This window comes from Solanum stenotomum, chromosome 12, assembly GCF_019186545.1.
Source record: "Solanum stenotomum isolate F172 chromosome 12, ASM1918654v1, whole genome shotgun sequence".
NCBI classification, from domain to species: domain Eukaryota; kingdom Viridiplantae; phylum Streptophyta; class Magnoliopsida; order Solanales; family Solanaceae; genus Solanum; species Solanum stenotomum.
In genome coordinates, this window is record NC_064293.1 from 47,929,879 (window position 1) to 47,948,362 (window position 18,484).

Sequence of the window (18,484 nt, forward strand, 5' to 3'; positions counted from 1 at the left end):
TTTTTAGATAGAATAATTGTACTTAATTTAGAAGTTTCATTTTACAGATCAATCCTACTCTGCCAGCACTAACAGGATCATTTTTGTTGGAGAAAAATAGAACCAACATATGTGATTTTGACACCATGTCTGAATCTTTAGAGCAAAAAGATCGATTTTTTAATTGATTTAAAATGAAACTCTACAGCATGAGTTCAATCCATCTTCAACCTCTAAGGTTCGTTTGGGTTCCTTAGAGGCTAGCTAACGCCTATAAAAAGAATATTTATTTTTTTGAAAATGCATTTCGAATATCGCAAATTGAGTATTCATGATAAAAAAGATCAAAATATCAAATAATTGTCTTTCTCAAATTTGAAGTAATTAAAAGGAGGCATTCCTCAAGATCAACCCGACGTTAATTTTAAGCGATCAAATACAACTTCCAATAAATTATCCCACTTGAGAAATATGTTTCTAACGACCCTCAAGGTAAAGAGAAAATTGTGAGAGAGACTCAAGAAAGGAATAGAATTATTATACTCACAAATATTGATGAATAAAATATATGTTTTTTCATATTTTATGTGTGGTTGCAATTAATTTTTCATCACTGTATAATTCGCTGCAAACATTATCATTCTATTCCTTGTGTAGTATTCGTTGTCTTATGGTTACATCATTGAACATCAATCTTCAAGTAACAAGACGTTTTAGACTTAATTATATCAAATTTTGGTTTAGTTAATAATGACTGCTATTTTGTTACGTACATAATAATACAAAATTACAGTTACTAGAGAACCCATCCATTGTTTATTAAATTTATGGTTTCATCCGTGAAAATAACAGGATATAGCACATAGAAAAAAAAAACATATGTTGATGTTAACATGAACAGCATCACCAAGATTATAACCTCTATTCACATTCATCTACCCAAAAGTTAGCCGCAACATGAGGCACAACACAGATTATCTAACTTCCTTTTTGGCGTTTGCATGAAAGTTGTTTGTATATAAGAATTTCATAAGTGATCTGATTGTTTAACTGTTTGCATTAAGGTTGAAGGGATTGCGATTTATAGAAGGCTAATCACTTTGAAACTTTTACATCCCTAAACAGTTGAAGGGATGGTTATCATATATATTCATGAGTGACAAATAATGTTTGTTTTTTCTTGTTCGTTTTCTCAATGCATGATGATAATCCATTTTTTATAAGTGATTAGTTCATAATATAATTAATGGGTTGTTCTCTTGTTTTCTGCAATGACTGGGATCGGAGCATTGAGCTTGAGCCACTGCAGGAACTCCAGTCTCCAGTGACATGATCATATTCGATTAAATATAGAATATGTAGAATATATTTTTATACACTTTCTGTATGTATGGGGATAATGTTTTCGTACATAACGTTCTATCCTTTATAGTAGTCCTCACTTATGGAATTACACTAAACATGTTGTTTGTATATAGTATGAGCCTTCTGATTTTATGAATATATTCATTTACCCTTGTATTAATTTGGATTTAATAAGTGTGGTTAGCTCTACATAGTGGACGAATTGGGCAGATCATATTCTGTGAATTAATGTGTATGATGATAATAAGAGTACTAGAGAGATAAGCAAAAGAGCTAGCTAGGTAGACATATTTACTTTTATAACATTGTTAATATTTAATACATACACACAATTCATAATTGGGAGTACAATTAGAAGTATATATTTTGCACTCGTTATTACACTTAGGTTAATATTGCATTTGCAAACGCTTCCTTCCATACTATTTATTGTCCACCCATGATCTCAAGGAACGCTGCAATAAATAAATAATTCCAAGTAAAGAGAGAAACTAATTAATTTGTCTGTCATTGTATATAAGTTAATTACCTTTTGCAGTTAGTAGTAGGAGAGATTGGTATAGCAGTAGTAACACCACAGCGTGAAGGGAGATTAGATGCAGCATCTGGTTTAAGATTAGAGTAACGAGCTGCAGCAGCTTTCATACATTCACAAGCATCTTCCCTGTCTTGTTGTGTTGGCGTTAGTTGTACAACTTTTTTCACACCATCACAACATGAACCTGATGGATCTCCACCTTGTGTCAAATAAGGCACACAAGGACCTAGTGCTCCACCAACTTCACCACAATTTATCGCTTCTCCTAGTTGCACTACAACTACCAACATAAACAAACTCACTAAAACTGCAGCTCCCTTCATTTTTTTTATTTGTTTTATAATTCAATTACGTCTATGTTGAGGAGATGGAGCAGAGTATTTATACTAGTTGCGGGGACGGATAGCTTTATCGTATTTTTTGATGTAAAATATATGTAAAAATTTATTAAAATTGCAATAAATAATAAGTTTGAACCAATAAATTTAAATTCTGGATCCGCGTTTGTAAGTGACAAGATTCGGTGGAGTGTTGGAGATATAGTAACGCTTGCGGAAATTTGGTCTTTTAATTTCTTTTTAGGGTGTCGTTTTGTTACTAATTTTAGCAAATTGGACATAACTTTTTCATTTCCTTCCACATTTTGGAACTTTGTAGGTTGCGTACTGCATGTTGAAGGAAGGATTTTAGGGAAAGAACCGATCGAGCTCTTTGTGAAGAATTATTCACGTGAATACGGAGTACTACTTTGTAATTTAACATTATCAATAGGTGCTATTAATTAAATAGATTCACCGATAATTATATAAAGTGAATATTTTTTAAATCGTCAATACATAAAATGGTACTACTAATTTCAACCGTTTATTACTTATATATATGTGAGTTTTATAGTGAAGACCAATGCCAAAATATTGTTGATGTTATTACGTCGTAACTAGTACTACTAAAGTCTCATAAAATCAAAGATTTATTTGTTTTACGTGAATGTGTTTGGTATGCTTGATTAAATTATTTTCTATTACTTGATTATGTAAAATTATTGCATCAAAAATGAAGAAAACTGATTTCCGTCACTAATAGGCATAAGTCATGTTTCTTTTGGATTATTTCCTTCAGCAAACAATTACACAGATTCCACCTTATATATAAGTTAAATTAATTACCTGAACATCCAATCAAACACAAAAAGAAAACCTACCTCGAAAATAATTTTTCAAAGAAAAACATTATGCGTTATCCCAAATACACCAAATCAATTTTTTTTTCTATACACTTTGCTCGTGCGTACACTAGTTCCATTACACGTATAGTTCTTTCCTCACATCGTATTAAATTTATCAACCACATCTTCATATAATTGTGTTCTCTAATATTAATATATACCTCAATATATTATTCATGTTCTTTGCTTTCGAGAGAAGACGTTTGATAAGATTATTTACATGTTCTCCACTACTCAACACTATCTCTATCATATTCTTATAGTTCTGTCACAAAAGTAATATACCTAATGTATATTTATAAGTGGAGTCTGTAAAGGATATAGTATATACATACTTCACCCTACCTCATAGAAATAGAAAGACTGTTTCCAATAGATTCCTGATTTAATAATGCATTTCTACATTGTTATAGTTCGTTAAAAGATTAAATTTTGCCAGCTACATAAATTGAGAGATTGAGGCCCATGCCAAGTTTACTTTCGATGATGGGATATAGTCATCGCCCTTAATTGGGCTTCACCAGAACTACATGATTATTACAAAAATTGCTGCATAATAAGGGGTTGAAAAATTGTGGACATCCAAATCACTCAGTCCGAGTCCATAAATAAATTTAAAATCATTTCTGGTGGAACCTTTAAGTTTGTCAAAACAAGTCTGGAATTACCATTCTACAGTTGGCTACTTAACATAGTAATATTGAACCCATTTTCCAGTTCAAGTTACCCTCTATTCTCTTTGAGAGTTATAAGCTTATCTAGTTCAGAAGGAAAAATTAAAAATAAAATGGATGCGTTGTACCAACAAACAACTGTCATTAAAGCCCGCCTGGGCACCAAGTGACTTGATAAACATTCAAACTTACATAGCGACAAGTTCAGGGCCCAACAAATCCCGAAAAAATCACAGGTTCAGTGCCTGTGGCTTCTTCAAGCCAGATAACGATACAACTTCCTATCGGTTTTATCCCTCTCCAAGAATTCACGCTCAATCAAAGACTCAATTCGTTTCTTTATGACAACAGGGTTTGGCAGGAATCGAGACTGTAGCTGCTTTGTTACTTCGGCAACTATATTGTTGTGATCTAGCACCCTCCGAGATTTCATGATTCTGACAATTGCTGCCTCAATCTGTGGTTTTCGGTCCTCCTCCACTCTCTGCCTAGTCTCCTGTTTCTCAGGCTCTGACTCCTTTTGTGCAACAACAGTACCTATCTTCACCTTGTAGAACTTGCTCGAGAATTTATCATTGAAGTAAAAGGCATCATCTTCAGCAATATCCTTGCTCATTGGCTCCTTCCTCAAAACATTCTTCCCCTTGACACAAGCGAGAGATTGTAAGCACCTCTTTAAGTCTGAAGCTGGTATTTCCGTAGCCTGTTCAATTTCTTTGTAACTCATTCGATCCGCTTTGTTAAACAACATAAGGATGCACATCTGATAAGTGGAAACATTAAGCTCATGCTTCTGTCCCTTTCCAAATGTAGCTTTCAGATCAGCAGTCCCCATATTTGTCTGCCATGACAACCTCCTACCCGTATGGGTCCCCAGATAGTATGTCTTGAACCTATCACAGACCCCTAAGATTTCCGAAGGAAGATTGCAAGTATTAACAGATTGTGTTGGCCAGGACCCAGTAGTAAGAACCTGGACAGTAAGTGAAGGACCCTCTGCAAGATCAGCACCCGCAGCAGCATGAAAACCCTGCATTGTATCCTGTGAGGTCTTCATATCAGTAAACATGCCTTCCAGTTTTGAGGTGAACTGGTACCCGCATTCTGTTTTAAGCTTAACTATCAAACTTCTCTCTGCGTCATCAGATACCGTCTTCCCTGAGAGTAGCCTCTTTGCCAAGTGCTGCTTGTAGTACTTCTCAAACACATCTTTCTCCTGAAGGTAGCGGAAGAGCATCATCACTTTGTCTAATATGATCTCTACATCCTCCTCAGTAACCCCTTTCAGCCCTTTCCGAAGTTTGTCATCCACAAACAAAGAGATGAACTCTGGTGATCGTGGATTCAGATTAATGAAGAACTCAAATGAGGAATTGAGAGCATTCTGGAATGTTTTGTCATTGTTAAATGCTGAACTAATGATCTTATCATGCTTATCCTTCTCATCCAAAAGCCTCTGCACAAAGTCTACAGGATCCTTCAACTTTTCTGGACCAGTGACAAGCTGCTTACCAATTTCTCTAATATGAGAAGTCATGACATCTCTAATCAGTGCGAGCCCAGTTGACACTCTTCGGAACAAGTTGTACATCCTTCCTAAATCTTCGTACTTGTCATTTACGATCATATTCACTAAGCCCGAGTTCTCCATATGAACCAGCCTGTGCATATGGCTTTCAATCATCTCTTTCTCCACGACATTAGTAAGTTTGTACATCCTAATCAGTGCGAGCCCAGTTGACACTCTTCGGAACAAGTTGTACATCCTTCCTAAATCTTCGTACTTGTCATTTACGATCATATTCACTAAGCCCGAGTTCTCCATATGAACCAGCCTGTGCATATGGCTTTCAATCATCTCTTTCTCCACGACATTAGTAAGTTTGGGTTCACTTTTTGTATCTAAATAGTGGGACACTCTTTCAATCTCTTCGGTAAGACGTTTCTCAGCTTTCTTCAGATAATCCCCACAATCACAGCACTCAATGTATTGCTGAGACTCAAGCCGATAGAAATCAGCCGAGACATCAAGAAACGGCTTTTCAAAGTCTTCTTGGTATACTGAAGAACCTAAATCCATTAGCATTTGTATTACATTCCTCATCAAACCCCTGTTTATCACTTCACCGGTCCTCTCATGCTGAACTAGTTCAAGAAGTGTGTCCTGAAGCCTTTTGTGTATTTTGCTAGAGTGGATGATGTTGTCTCTCCATAAATTCAAACCAAGCTCATGAACAGGTGTTTTATGTGTACTGGGAATGAAAGTTCTATCCATATACATCAATATATCTCGAATCATTTGCAGTGCCTTGTTATGCTCTGCCCATATCCGATTCAGTTCTTCAAGAAACAGCCCTCCCTGAGTAGATTCAATATGTTTTGCAATTTCCTTCAAATGTGCTGTCATAGTTGACACAAGTCCTGAATAGAGCTTCTCCCCAAATTTGTGTAGTACCATGTTATATGCATTTCTGCAGATGTCAGATAATAAGAACATCAAAGTAACAAGACGGCTATTCAAGAAGAAAAAATTATCAAAATAAAGGTGGCAGATCACCTCCTTAAATACAAGAAATAGAACTTGTCACTAAGCTCAATTACAGAAGAAAAAGATTAAAGCAAGTAATTTTATAAATATCTAAACCCCCACTCCCCAATAAATGGTATGTGAAGTGATATATTGAAACTATCTGTTCATGTCAACTGGGAAGCTGTATGGTTTATGCACCAAAACATTTGGCAAAAAGGTTAACAAGTTCTAGGATTTCAGTCAATATCTATAATGATGCAATCAAACTACATCAAGTTTTCAATAGATATCTACTACATCTGTTACTAAACTACTGGCATATTATTTTTCTTTTGACAATTAGTGCTATACCACCTACATTATACCTAACAGAATAAGCAGGAACAGTTTGGACTTAAAAGGGCAAGGATAAACTTGCACTTTGCACTTAAAAGACATAGACACAGCTAACAGTGTGTACTTAAAGGAGGAGCACACTTCCATATAAATTATCACATTGCTATTTAGAAGTCTAACAGGAAGAGAGACCTTTTACAGAGATATATACTCCACTTATTAGAAGTAAAACCTCTCAGCTCAATCTTCAACAAGTAACGTTATGTGCGGGATTTTTTGTGTGAATCTACAAAGACTGTGTATGTGTCCCCCTAAACGACAGAATAGTATCTCTATATCAAATTGCATTTCCTTCCCCTCAAATGAAAATATTCGCGCAAAATTAACTACAACGATTAAACTTACTTAGGTGGAATGAGGTAACTTTTTCCTCTTGATAAAATAAGAACATCTACATTTGACAAACCAGCCTGAAGTATCAGCTTTTTATGTTGCATCAAAGTCAACCTAACCTTGACTCACATTGTAATAAATTATGGTCAAAATTGTGACCACAAATCCTCCTCTTGCAACCATCAGCATGGAAAGGAGCCTGATCGGGTGGAACAAAGAGGTATTAAATAGAAAAGCACATTCAAAAAAACAATTATTTAGGGTTCTCTAATATACCGGCCTACAAATAGACTAAATGGACTACTACCAATTAACTAGTTAAAATCTATATACTAGTATTTATCCTATAGTTTCAAGTCTCTAATACAGTTATTAGAACAAAATTAACCTTGCACCAGCAACAAGTACCAAGTTACTCTGTCCACAAAACTAGGACAGATGGAAAGAAATCACCTAGTGTTTTCACTTCTGCTGGGTTTTGAACCTGAGAACTCAAGATTCTCGACTTACTGCATTGACCACTATACCGCATCCTGGGGTGCCTATGTGTTGAGTAATTTAACAGCTATTAATTCTTCCTCAAACAGCAGAATACAATCAATTACTTCTGCGCTAATCAAACAACTTATAACAAGTAGCAACATCACCAAAAGAAAATCTTAAACAAAAAAAAAACAAAGAAAAGAAGAAGCAAACCTATAGAGCTCTTCAAAACTTAGACCACTGGCGTTATGATTGTAAATCTCATGAATCGCATGTTCAAGGATCTTCCAAGTTTTTTCAGCATACTTCGGATCCACTACAACACGATGCTTAAATGCCTCTATCTGGAAATTTTTTTTCTTCGGTGCACTCATTTTTCTCAATTCCCGAAGTCACACGCCGCCTGAATATTCCAACTTCCTAAACCCGAATATAATCCGACTTTGAACGATCAGGTTTTAAATCACCGATCTAATAATTAGGGATTTAGGGTTTCTCTGCAAATAAAAAAAATTGAAAAATTGGGGAAAGATACCTTAGCGATTAAGAAAGTAGAAATGGAATTGAACTTTGAAATTAACAGACGAAGAAGATTGATGGATTATAAAAGAAACTTGATGAATTAACAAGTAAAGATGGCTAACCAGATAGCCATTTTTGGTCGGTTGAAACTTTGAGCGTTTTCTTCTATGTGATACTGCTTCCTTCCTATCTGTCTTTGTTATTTATTTCAATCATTTTTTAATTTTCCTTTACAACTTACCAGCCCCTCGAGTCTCGTTTTTCCTGTTTTGGAGCCTTTATTCGTTGGGTTTTTGAGTCGATATTTGGGACTTCAAAGCCCGGCAAAATGGCCCACGAAACTAAGTGCAAGAGCATCATCAACTTCCTTGAGAATTTCAAATTTTGTAGAGTCTAATTTGAGATTTTTTACATTGCTTCTAAAGTTAGAGACAGTTTTCACGAATAAACTAATGCTCTCGTTGTGAGACATTACTTAAATATATATAGTAAGGCTAAGATTTAATTAAGGATATTTGGTTTCATTTTTTTTAAAAAAAGATAGAATAATTGTACTTGATTTAGAAGTCCCATACTCCCTCCGTCCACAGTTGTTTGGCAGATATATTAAAAATAGATGTACAAGATTAATTGTCAATTTAAACAATCAAGAAATAATTAGTCTTTTTTTTTCCAATTCTGCCCTTAATGATAGTGTAGTTCAATTGAAAAGTTATGTGGACTTTTGGTATTCTTGGTATAGTTGGGTTATATTAATCAAATTACACCTTGTATTAAATTTTCCTTGAGGGTTGTGCATGACCTTACCCTGACAAACAATTGTGGACGGAGGGAGTATTGCATATCAATCCTAGTCTGCCAGCACTAACAGGATCATTTTTGTTGGAGGAAAATAGAACCAACATATGTGATTTTGACGCCATGTCTGAATCTTTAGAGAAAAAAAATCGAAATTTTAATGGATTTAAAATAAATCTTTACCACATGAGTTCAATCCATCTTCAACCTCCAAGGTCCGTTTGGGTTCCTTAGAAGCTAGCTAACGCCTATAAAAAGAATACGTATTTTCTTGAAAATGCATTTCGAATATCGCAAATTGGGTATTCATGACAAAAAAGATCAAAATATCAAATAATTGTCTTTCTCAAATTTGAAGAAATAAAGGGGACATTCCTCAAGATCAACCCGACGTTAATTTTAAGCGATCAAATACAACCTCCAATAAATTATCCCACTTGAGAAATACGTTTCTAACGACCCTCAAGGTAAAGAGAAAATTGTGAGAGTGACTCAAGAAAGGAATAGAATTATTATACTCACAAATATTGATGAATAAAATATATGTTTTTTCATATTTTATTTATGGTTGCAATTAATTTTTCATCACCGTAAAATTCGCTGCAAACAGTATCATTCTATTCCTTGTGTAGTATTCGTTGTCTTATGGTTACATCATCGAACATCAATCTTCAAGTAACAAGACATTTTAGACTTAATTATATCAAATTTTGGTTTAGTTAATAATGACTGCTATTTTGTACATAATAATACAAAATTACAGTTACTAGAGGACCCATCCATTGTTTATTAAATTTATGGTTTCATCCGTGAAAATAACAGGATATAACACATAGAAAAAAAAAACATATGTTGATGTTAACATGAACAGCATCACCAAGATTATAACCTCTATTCACATTCATCGACCCAAAAGTTAGCCGCAACATGAGGCGCCACACAGATTATTTAACTTCCTTTTTGGCGTTTGCATGAAAGTTGTTTGTATATAAGTATTTCATAAGTGATCTGATTGTTTAACTGTTTGCATTAAGGTTGAAGGGATTGCGATTTATAGAAGGCTAATCACTTTGAAACTTTTACATCCCTAAACAGTTGAAGGGATGGTTATCATATATATTCACGAGTGACAAATAATGTTTGTTCGTTTTCTCAATGCATGATGATAATCCATTTTTTATAAGTGATTAGTTCATAATATAATTAATGGGTTGTTCTCTTGTTTTCTGCAATGACTGGGATCGGAGCATTGAGCTTGAGCCACTGCAGGAACTCCAGTCTCCAGCTTGTTACGCCAGGATATATATTTTTATACACTTTCTGTATGGGGGTAATGTTTTCGTACTTAACGTTCGTTCTATCCTTTATAGTAGGCCTCACTTATGGAATTACACTAAACATGTTGTTATTGTTGTTTGTAGATAGTATGAGCCTTCTGATTTTATGAATATATTCATTTACCCTTGTATTAATTTGGATTTAATAAGTGTGGTTAGCTCTACATAGTGGATCCACTTATATATAGTATGACATTATTAATTTTTCCTTATTGTGTGAATATATAAGATGGAACTTAACAACACATAACATACCAAATAATTGAACTTGCAATTTTAGATGATGACGAAGGAAAATAATTAGTACTCAAATGGATGAGTTTGTCCAATTTGAGCGGATTAAAATGACTTGAGTTATTAAATGTGTGAATTATTAATTTACTCAAGTTTGGACGAATTGGGCAGATCATATTCTGTGAATTAATGTGTATGATGATAATAAGAGTACTAGAGAGATAAACAAAAGAGCTAGCTAGGTAGACATGATATTTACTTTTATAACATTGTTAATATTTAATACATACACACAATTCACAATTGGGAGTACAATTAGAAGTATATATTTTGCACTCGTTGGTTAATATTGCATTTGCAAACGCTTCCTTCCATACTATTTATTGTCCACCCATGATCTCAAGGAACGCTGCAATAAATAAATAATTCCAAGTAAAGAGAAAAACTAATTAATTTGTCTGTCATTGTATATAAGTTAATTACCTTTTGCAGTTAGTAGTAGGAGAGATTATTGGTATAGCAGTAGTAACACCACAGCGTGAAGGGAGATTAGATGCAGCATCTGGTTTAAGATTAGAGTAACGAGCTGCAGCAGCTTTCATACATTCACAAGCATCTTCCCTGTCTTGTTGTGTTGGCGTTAGTTGTACAACTTTTTTCACACCATCACAACATGAACCTGATGGATCTCCACCTTGTGTCAAATAAGGCACACAAGGACCTAGTGCTCCACCAACTTCACCACAATTTATCGCTTCTCCTAGTTGTACTACAACAACTACCAACATAAACAAACTCACTAAAACTGCAGCTCCCTTCATTTTTTTTATTTGTTTTATAATTCAATTGTGTCTATGTTGAGAAGATGGAGCAGAGTATTTATACTAGTTGCGGGGACGGATAGCTTTATTGTATTTTCGATGTAAAATATAAATTTATATGTAAAAATTTATTAAAATTGCAATAAATAATAAGTTTGAGCCAATAAATTTAAATTTTGGATCCGCGTTTGGTGAAACATGAAAAGCATGTTGGAGATATAGTAACGCTTGCGGAAATTTGGTCTTTTAATTCCTTTTTAGGGTGTCGTTTTGTTACTAATTTTAGCAAATTGGACATAACTTTTTTCATTTCCTTCCACATTTTGGAATTTTGTATGTTGCGTGCATGTTGAAGGAAGGATTTCAGGGAAAGAACCGATCGAGCTCTTTGTGAAGAATTATTCACGTGAATACGGAGTACTACTTTGTAATTTAACATTATCAATAGGTGCGATTAATTAAATAGATTCACCGATAAGTATATAAAGTGAACATTTTTTAAATCGTCAATACATAAAATGGTGAAGACCAAACATCATAACTAGTCCTACTAAAGTCTCATAAAATCTAAGTTTTATTTGGTTTACTCGAATGTGTTTGGTATGCTTGATTAAATTATTTTCTATTACTTGATTATGTAAAATTATTGATTAAATTATTTTCTATTACTTGATTATGTAAAATTATTGGATCAAAAATGAAGAAAACTGACTTCCGTCACTAATAGCATAAGTCATGTTTCTTTTGGATTATTTACTTCAGCAAACAATTACACAGATTCCACCTTATATATAAGTTAAATTAATTACCTGAACATCCAATCAAACACAAAAAGAAAACCTACCTCGAAAATAATTTTTCAAAGAAAAACATTATGCGTTATCCCAAATACACCAAATCAATTTTTTTTTTCTAAACACTTTGCTCGTGCGTACACTAGTTCTATCACACGTATAGTTCTTTTCTCACATCGTATTAAATTTATCAACCGCATCTTCATATAATTGTTCTCAAATATTAATATATATACCTCAATATATTATTCATGTTCTTAATTTGCTTTCGAGAGAAACGTTTGATAAGATTATTTACATGTTTTCCACTACTCAACACTATTTCTATCACATTCTTATAGTTTGTCACAAAAGTAATATACCTAATGTAATTTCATAAGTGTAGTCTGAAAAAGGTGGTGTATGCAGACTTCACCCTACCTCATAGAGATAGAAAGATTGTTTTTAATAGATCCCTTACTTAATAACGCATTTCTACATTGTTATAGTTCGTTAAAAGATTAAAATTTGCCAGCTACTTAAATTGAGAGATTGAGGCCCATGCCAAGTTTACTTTCGATGATGGGATATCGTCATCGCCCTTAATTGGCCTTCACCAGAACTACATGATCACTACAAAAATTGCTGCATAATTAGGGGTTGAAAATTTGTGGACACTCAGTCCGAGTCCATTAATAAATTTAAAATCATTTCTGGTGGAACCTTTAAGTTTGTCAAAACAAGTCTGGAATTACCATTCTACAGTTGGCTACTTAACATAGTAATATTAAACCCATTTTCCAGTTCAAGTTACCCTCTATTCTCTTTGAGACTTACAAGCTTATCTAGTTCAGAAGGAAAAATTAAAAATAAAATGGATGCGTTGTACCAACAAACAACTGTCATTAAAGCCCGCCTGGGCACCAAGTGACTTGATAAACATTCAAACTTACATAGCGACAAGTTCAGGGCCCAACAAATCCCGAAAAAATCACAGGTTCAGTGCCTGTGGCTTCTTCAAGCCAGATAACGATACAACTTCCTATCGGTTTTATCCCTCTCCAAGAATTCACGCTCAATCAAAGACTCAATTCGTTTCTTTATGACAACAGGGTTTGGCAGGAATCGAGACTGTAGCTGCTTTGTTACTTCGGCAACTATATTGTTGTGATCTAGCACCCTCCGAGATTTCATGATTCTGACAATTGCTGCCTCAATCTGTGGTTTTCGGTCCTCCTCCACTCTCTGCCTAGTCTCCTGTTTCTCAGGCTCTGACTCCTTTTGTGCAACAACAGTACCTATCTTCACCTTGTAGAACTTGCTCGAGAATTTATCATTGAAGTAAAAGGCATCATCTTCAGCAATATCCTTGCTCATTGGCTCCTTCCTCAAAACATTCTTCCCCTTGACACAAGCGAGAGATTGTAAGCACCTCTTTAAGTCTGAAGCTGGTATTTCCGTAGCCTGTTCAATTTCTTTGTAACTCATTCGATCCGCTTTGTTAAACAACATAAGGATGCACATCTGATAAGTGGAAACATTAAGCTCATGCTTCTGTCCCTTTCCAAATGTAGCTTTCAGATCAGCAGTCCCCATATTTGTCTGCCATGACAACCTCCTACCCGTATGGGTCCCCAGATAGTATGTCTTGAACCTATCACAGACCCCTAAGATTTCCGAAGGAAGATTGCAAGTATTAACAGATTGTGTTGGCCAGGACCCAGTAGTAAGAACCTGGACAGTAAGTGAAGGACCCTCTGCAAGATCAGCACCCGCAGCAGCATGAAAACCCTGCATTGTATCCTGTGAAGTCTTCATATCAGTAAACATGCCTTCCAGTTTTGAGGTGAACTGGTACCCGCATTCTGTTTTAAGCTTAACTATCAAACTTCTCTCTGCGTCATCAGATACCGTCTTCCCTGAGAGTAGCCTCTTTGCCAAGTGCTGCTTGTAGTACTTCTCAAACACATCTTTCTCCTGAAGGTAGCGGAAGAGCATCATCACTTTGTCTAATATGATCTCTACATCCTCCTCAGTAACCCCTTTCAGCCCTTTCCGAAGTTTGTCATCCACAAACAAAGAGATGAACTCTGGTGATCGTGGATTCAGATTAATGAAGAACTCAAATGAGGAATTGAGAGCATTCTGGAATGTTTTGTCATTGTTAAATGCTGAACTAATGATCTTATCATGCTTATCCTTCTCATCCAAAAGCCTCTGCACAAAGTCTACAGGATCCTTCAACTTTTCTGGATCAGTGACAAGCTGCTTACCAATTTCTCTAATATGAGAAGTCATGACATCTCTAATCAGTGCGAGCCCAGTTGACACTCTTCGGAACAAGTTGTACATCCTTCCTAAATCTTCGTACTTGTCATTTACGATCATATTCACTAATCCCGAGTTCTCCATATGAACCAGCCTGTGCATATGGCTTTCAATCATCTCTTTCTCCACGACATTAGTAAGTTTGGGTTCACTTTTTGTATCTAGATAGTGGGACACTCTTTCAATCTCTTCGGTAAGACGTTTCTCAGCTTTCTTCAGATAATCCCCACAATCACAGCACTCAATGTATTGCTGAGACTCAAGCCGATAGAAATCAGCCGAGACATCAAGAAACGGCTTTTCAAAGTCTTCTTGGTATACTGAAGAACCTAAATCCATTAGCATTTGTATTACATTCCTCATCAAACCCCTGTTTATCACTTCACCGGTCCTCTCATGTTGAACTAGTTCAAGAAGTGTGTCCTGAAGCCTTTTGTGTATTTTGCTAGAGTGGATGATGTTGTCTCTCCATAAATTCAAACCAAGCTCATGAACAGGTGTTTTATGTGTACTGGGAATGAAAGTTCTATCCATATACATCAATATATCTCGAATCATTTGCAGTGCCTTGTTATGCTCTGCCCATATCCGATTCAGTTCTTCAAGAAACAGCCCTCCCTGAGTAGATTCAATATGTTTTGCAATTTCCTTCAAATGTGCTGTCATAGTTGACACAAGTCCTGAATAGAGCTTCTCCCCAAATTTGTGTAGTACCATGTTATATGCATTTCTGCAGATGTCAGATAATAAGAACATCAAAGTAACAAGACGGCTATTCAAGAAGAAAAAATTATCAAAATAAAGGTGGCAGATCACCTCCTTAAATACAAGAAATAGAACTTGTCACTAAGCTCAATTACAGAAGAAAAAGATTTAGGGCCTGTTTGGATTAGCTTTTGGCTTATGACTTATAAGCCAAAAGCCATAAGTTAGGATTTCTAACTTATGGCTTTTGGCTTATTTTTGTTATTTTGGCTTTAAAATAAGTGCTTATAAGCACTTTTTAACTTTACCCAAACACTTCAAAACTGCTTAAAAACTATTTTGGCTTAAAAGCACCTAAAATAAGTCAATCCAAACGGGCACTAAAGCAAGTAATTTTATAAATATCTAGACCCTCACTCCCCAATAAATGGTATGTGAAGTGATATATTGAAACTATCCGTTCATGTCAACTGGGAAGCTGTATGGTTTATGCACCAAAACATTTGGCAAAAGAGTTAACAAGTTCTAGGATTTCAGTCAATATCTATAATGATGCAATCAAACTACATCAAGTTTTCAATAGATATCTACTACATCTGTTACTAAACTACTGGCATATTATTTTTCTTTTGACAATAAGTGTATACCACCTACATTATACCTAACAGAATAAGCAGGAACAGTTTGGACTTGAAAGGGCAAGGATAAACTTGCACTTTGCACTTAAAAAGACATAGACGCAGCTAACAGTGTGTACTTAAAGGAGGAGCACACTTCCAAATAAATTATCACATTGCTATTTAGATGTCTAACAGGAAGAGAAACCTTTTACAGAGATATATACTCCACTTAATAGAAGTAAAACCTCTAAGCTCAATCTTCAACAAGTAACGTTATGTGCGGGATTTTTTGTGTGAATCTACAAAGACTGTGTATGTGTCCCTCTAAACGACAGAATAGTATCTCTATATTAAATTGCATTTCCTTCCCCTCAAATGAAAATATTCGCGCAAAATTAACTACAACGATTAAACTTACTTAGGTGGAATGAGGTAACTTTTTCCTCTTGATAAAATAAGAACATCTACATTTGACAAACCAGCCTGAAGTATCAGCTTTTTATGTTGCATCAAAGTCAACCTAACCTTGACTCACATTGTAATAAATTATGGTCAAAATTGTGACCACAAATCCTCCTCTTGCAACCATCAGCATGGAAAGGAGCCTGATCGGGTGGAACAAAGAGGTATTAAATAGAAAAGCACATTCAAAAAAACAATTATTTAGGGTTCTCTAATATACCGGCCTACAAATAGACTAAATGGACTACTACCAATTAACTAGTTAAAATCTATATACTAGTATTTATCCTATAGTTTCAAGTCTCTAATACAGTTATTAGAACAAAATTAACCTTGCACCAGCAACAAGTACCAAGTTACTCTGTCCACAAAACTAGGACAGATGGAAAGAAATCACCTAGTGTTTTCACTTCTGCTGGGTTTTGAACCTGAGAACTCAAGATTCTCGACTTACTGCATTGACCACTATACCGCATCCTGGGGTGCCTATGTGTTGAGTAATTTAACAGCTATTAATTCTTCCTCAAACAGCAGAATACAATCAATTACTTCTGCGCTAATCAAACAACTTATAACAAGTAGCAACATCACCAAAAGAAAATCTTAAACAAAAAAAAAACAAAGAAAAGAAGAAGCAAACCTATAGAGCTCTTCAAAACTTAGACCACTGGCGTTATGATTATAAATCTCATGAATCGCATGTTCAAGGATCTTCCAAGTTTTCTCAGCATACTTCGGATCCACAACAACCCGATGCTTAAATGCCTCTATCTGGAAATTTTTTTTCTTCGGTGCACTCATTTTTCTCAATTCCCGAAGTCACACGCCGCCTGAATATTCCAACTTCCACAACCTAAACTTCCTAAACCCGAATATAATCCGACTTCGACCGATCAGGTTTTAAATCACCGATCTAATAATTAGGGATTTAGGGTTTCTCTGCAAATAAAAAAAAATTGGGGAAAGATAACTTAGCGATTAAGAAAGTAGAAATGGAATTGAACTTTGAAATTAACAGACGAAGAAGATTGATGGATTTATTATAAAAGAAACTTGATGAATTAACAAGTAAAGATGGCTAACCAGATAGCCATTTTTGGTCGGTTGAAACTTCGAGCGTTTTCTTCTATGCTTCCTTCCTATCTGTCTTTGTTACTATTTATTTCAATCATTTTTTAATTTCTATGTTGTTCCTTTACTACTACTTACCAGCCCCTCGAGTCTCCTTTTTCCTGTTTTGGAATTCTTTGGGTTTTTCAGTCGATATTTGGGACTTTAAAGCCCGGCTAAATGGCCCACGAAATTAAGTGCAAGAGCATCGAGAATTTCAATTTTTGTAGAGTCTAATTGGAGATTTTTTACATTGATATGTTATAATTGGTGCATATTTATCATCGATAGTGATTTAATTACGAGATTTTATTCAAATGTGATAATACGTAATTTGTTACTTTTACATAAATCAAAATTTTTCATTAAATATTGTCGGAAAGATTATATAGAGTGATGTGTTATACGATTTTTTTCTTCTATGTGAAATATTGATACAAGAAATCAAATGCAATAAGTTTATTTTCAATTTCGAAGGAGTTATAGTTCATTCGAAATATTTTGCGCTAACAGGAGTGTCAATTGCAAAGGAAAAGGCAATGAAGATGATGAAAGTTGAGTGAGAAAATATAGAGGGTGATACAAAATACAATCTCCTTCTCATATGTGGGATATTTATACAGGGAAACAAATTTATTTCCACAAAATTACAGTGCATTCGAAATATTTGACGCTAACAGGGGAATATCGACATAGAGATTTAAGGAAGAACAAAGGTTGCAATGGAAGAATCGATGAAGTGAACGGAAATTGCCTGAAAGAATACAAAGGGTGATACGATATACAATTTTTTTTTAATCATATATGAGATATATGCAGAGAATCAAACACAATGACAAAGTTGTCTGAAAAACACAAATAATGATACAATATACAATTTAATTCTCATATGTTAGATATTTATAGGGAATCAAACACAACAATTTTATTTCCAATTTTGAAGGAGTTACACTTCATTCGAGATAGTTGGTGCAAATAGGGAAATATTAACACAAAAAACCAAGGAAAAACCTAGATTCCAATTGGAGAGGCTTTGAAGTGCATGAAGGTTGATATATACATTTTCTTTCTCATATCTGAGATATTACTACAGAAAATCAAACGCAATAAAATTATTTTCAATCTCAAAAGATTTACAATTTATTCGAGATATTTTGTGCTAATAAGAAAATATTGACACAAAAATTCAAGGAAGAACCTAGATTGCAATGAGAGAGACTATGAAGTGAATGAAAGTTGATCAAAAAATTA

General features: G+C 34.7%; 4 protein-coding genes across 6 annotated transcripts; all 4 read right to left on the minus strand.

The window, feature by feature from the left end:
* Window positions 1-1,869: 1,869 nt before the first annotated feature.
* LOC125847487 (non-specific lipid-transfer protein A-like) lies at window positions 1,870-2,205 on the minus strand. The gene has a single exon (XM_049527096.1). The coding sequence runs from the start codon at window positions 2,203-2,205 to the stop codon at window positions 1,870-1,872; it is 336 nt and encodes a 111-aa protein (XP_049383053.1).
* A 1,698-nt stretch (window positions 2,206-3,903) lies between these two features.
* On the minus strand, window positions 3,904-8,258 carry LOC125849401 (cullin-3A-like). The gene is made up of 3 exons (XM_049529475.1): window positions 8,168-8,258; window positions 7,737-8,020; window positions 3,904-6,252 (listed from the first exon to the last, which is right to left on the minus strand). The coding sequence occupies exons 2-3, from the start codon at window positions 7,895-7,897 to the stop codon at window positions 4,038-4,040; spliced, it is 2,376 nt and encodes a 791-aa protein (XP_049385432.1). The 5' UTR covers window positions 7,898-8,020; window positions 8,168-8,258; the 3' UTR covers window positions 3,904-4,037.
* Window positions 3,904-17,342, minus strand: LOC125849402 (cullin-3A-like). Of its 3 annotated transcripts, none has more exons than XR_007444623.1 (3): window positions 16,764-17,249; window positions 12,973-15,066; window positions 3,904-3,983 (listed from the first exon to the last, which is right to left on the minus strand). XR_007444623.1 is itself a non-coding variant. In XM_049529478.1 (3 exons), exons 2-3 carry the CDS (start codon window positions 16,922-16,924, stop codon window positions 13,026-13,028), a joined length of 2,202 nt encoding a protein of 733 aa, XP_049385435.1. In that variant the 5' UTR covers window positions 16,925-17,062; window positions 17,207-17,342; the 3' UTR covers window positions 12,892-13,025. The 3 variants fall into 3 exon arrangements, 2 of the variants coding, with proteins under 2 accessions (XP_049385435.1, XP_049385434.1); XM_049529478.1 differs by lacking the exon at window positions 3,904-3,983 and having other exon boundaries at window positions 12,892-15,066; window positions 16,764-17,062; window positions 17,207-17,342; XM_049529477.1 differs by lacking the exon at window positions 3,904-3,983 and having other exon boundaries at window positions 12,892-15,066.
* LOC125847488 (non-specific lipid-transfer protein A-like) lies at window positions 10,814-11,235 on the minus strand. Its single transcript, XM_049527097.1, has 2 exons — window positions 10,898-11,235; window positions 10,814-10,823 (listed from the first exon to the last, which is right to left on the minus strand). The coding sequence occupies exons 1-2, from the start codon at window positions 11,233-11,235 to the stop codon at window positions 10,814-10,816; spliced, it is 348 nt and encodes a 115-aa protein (XP_049383054.1).
* Window positions 17,343-18,484: the final 1,142 nt, after the last annotated feature.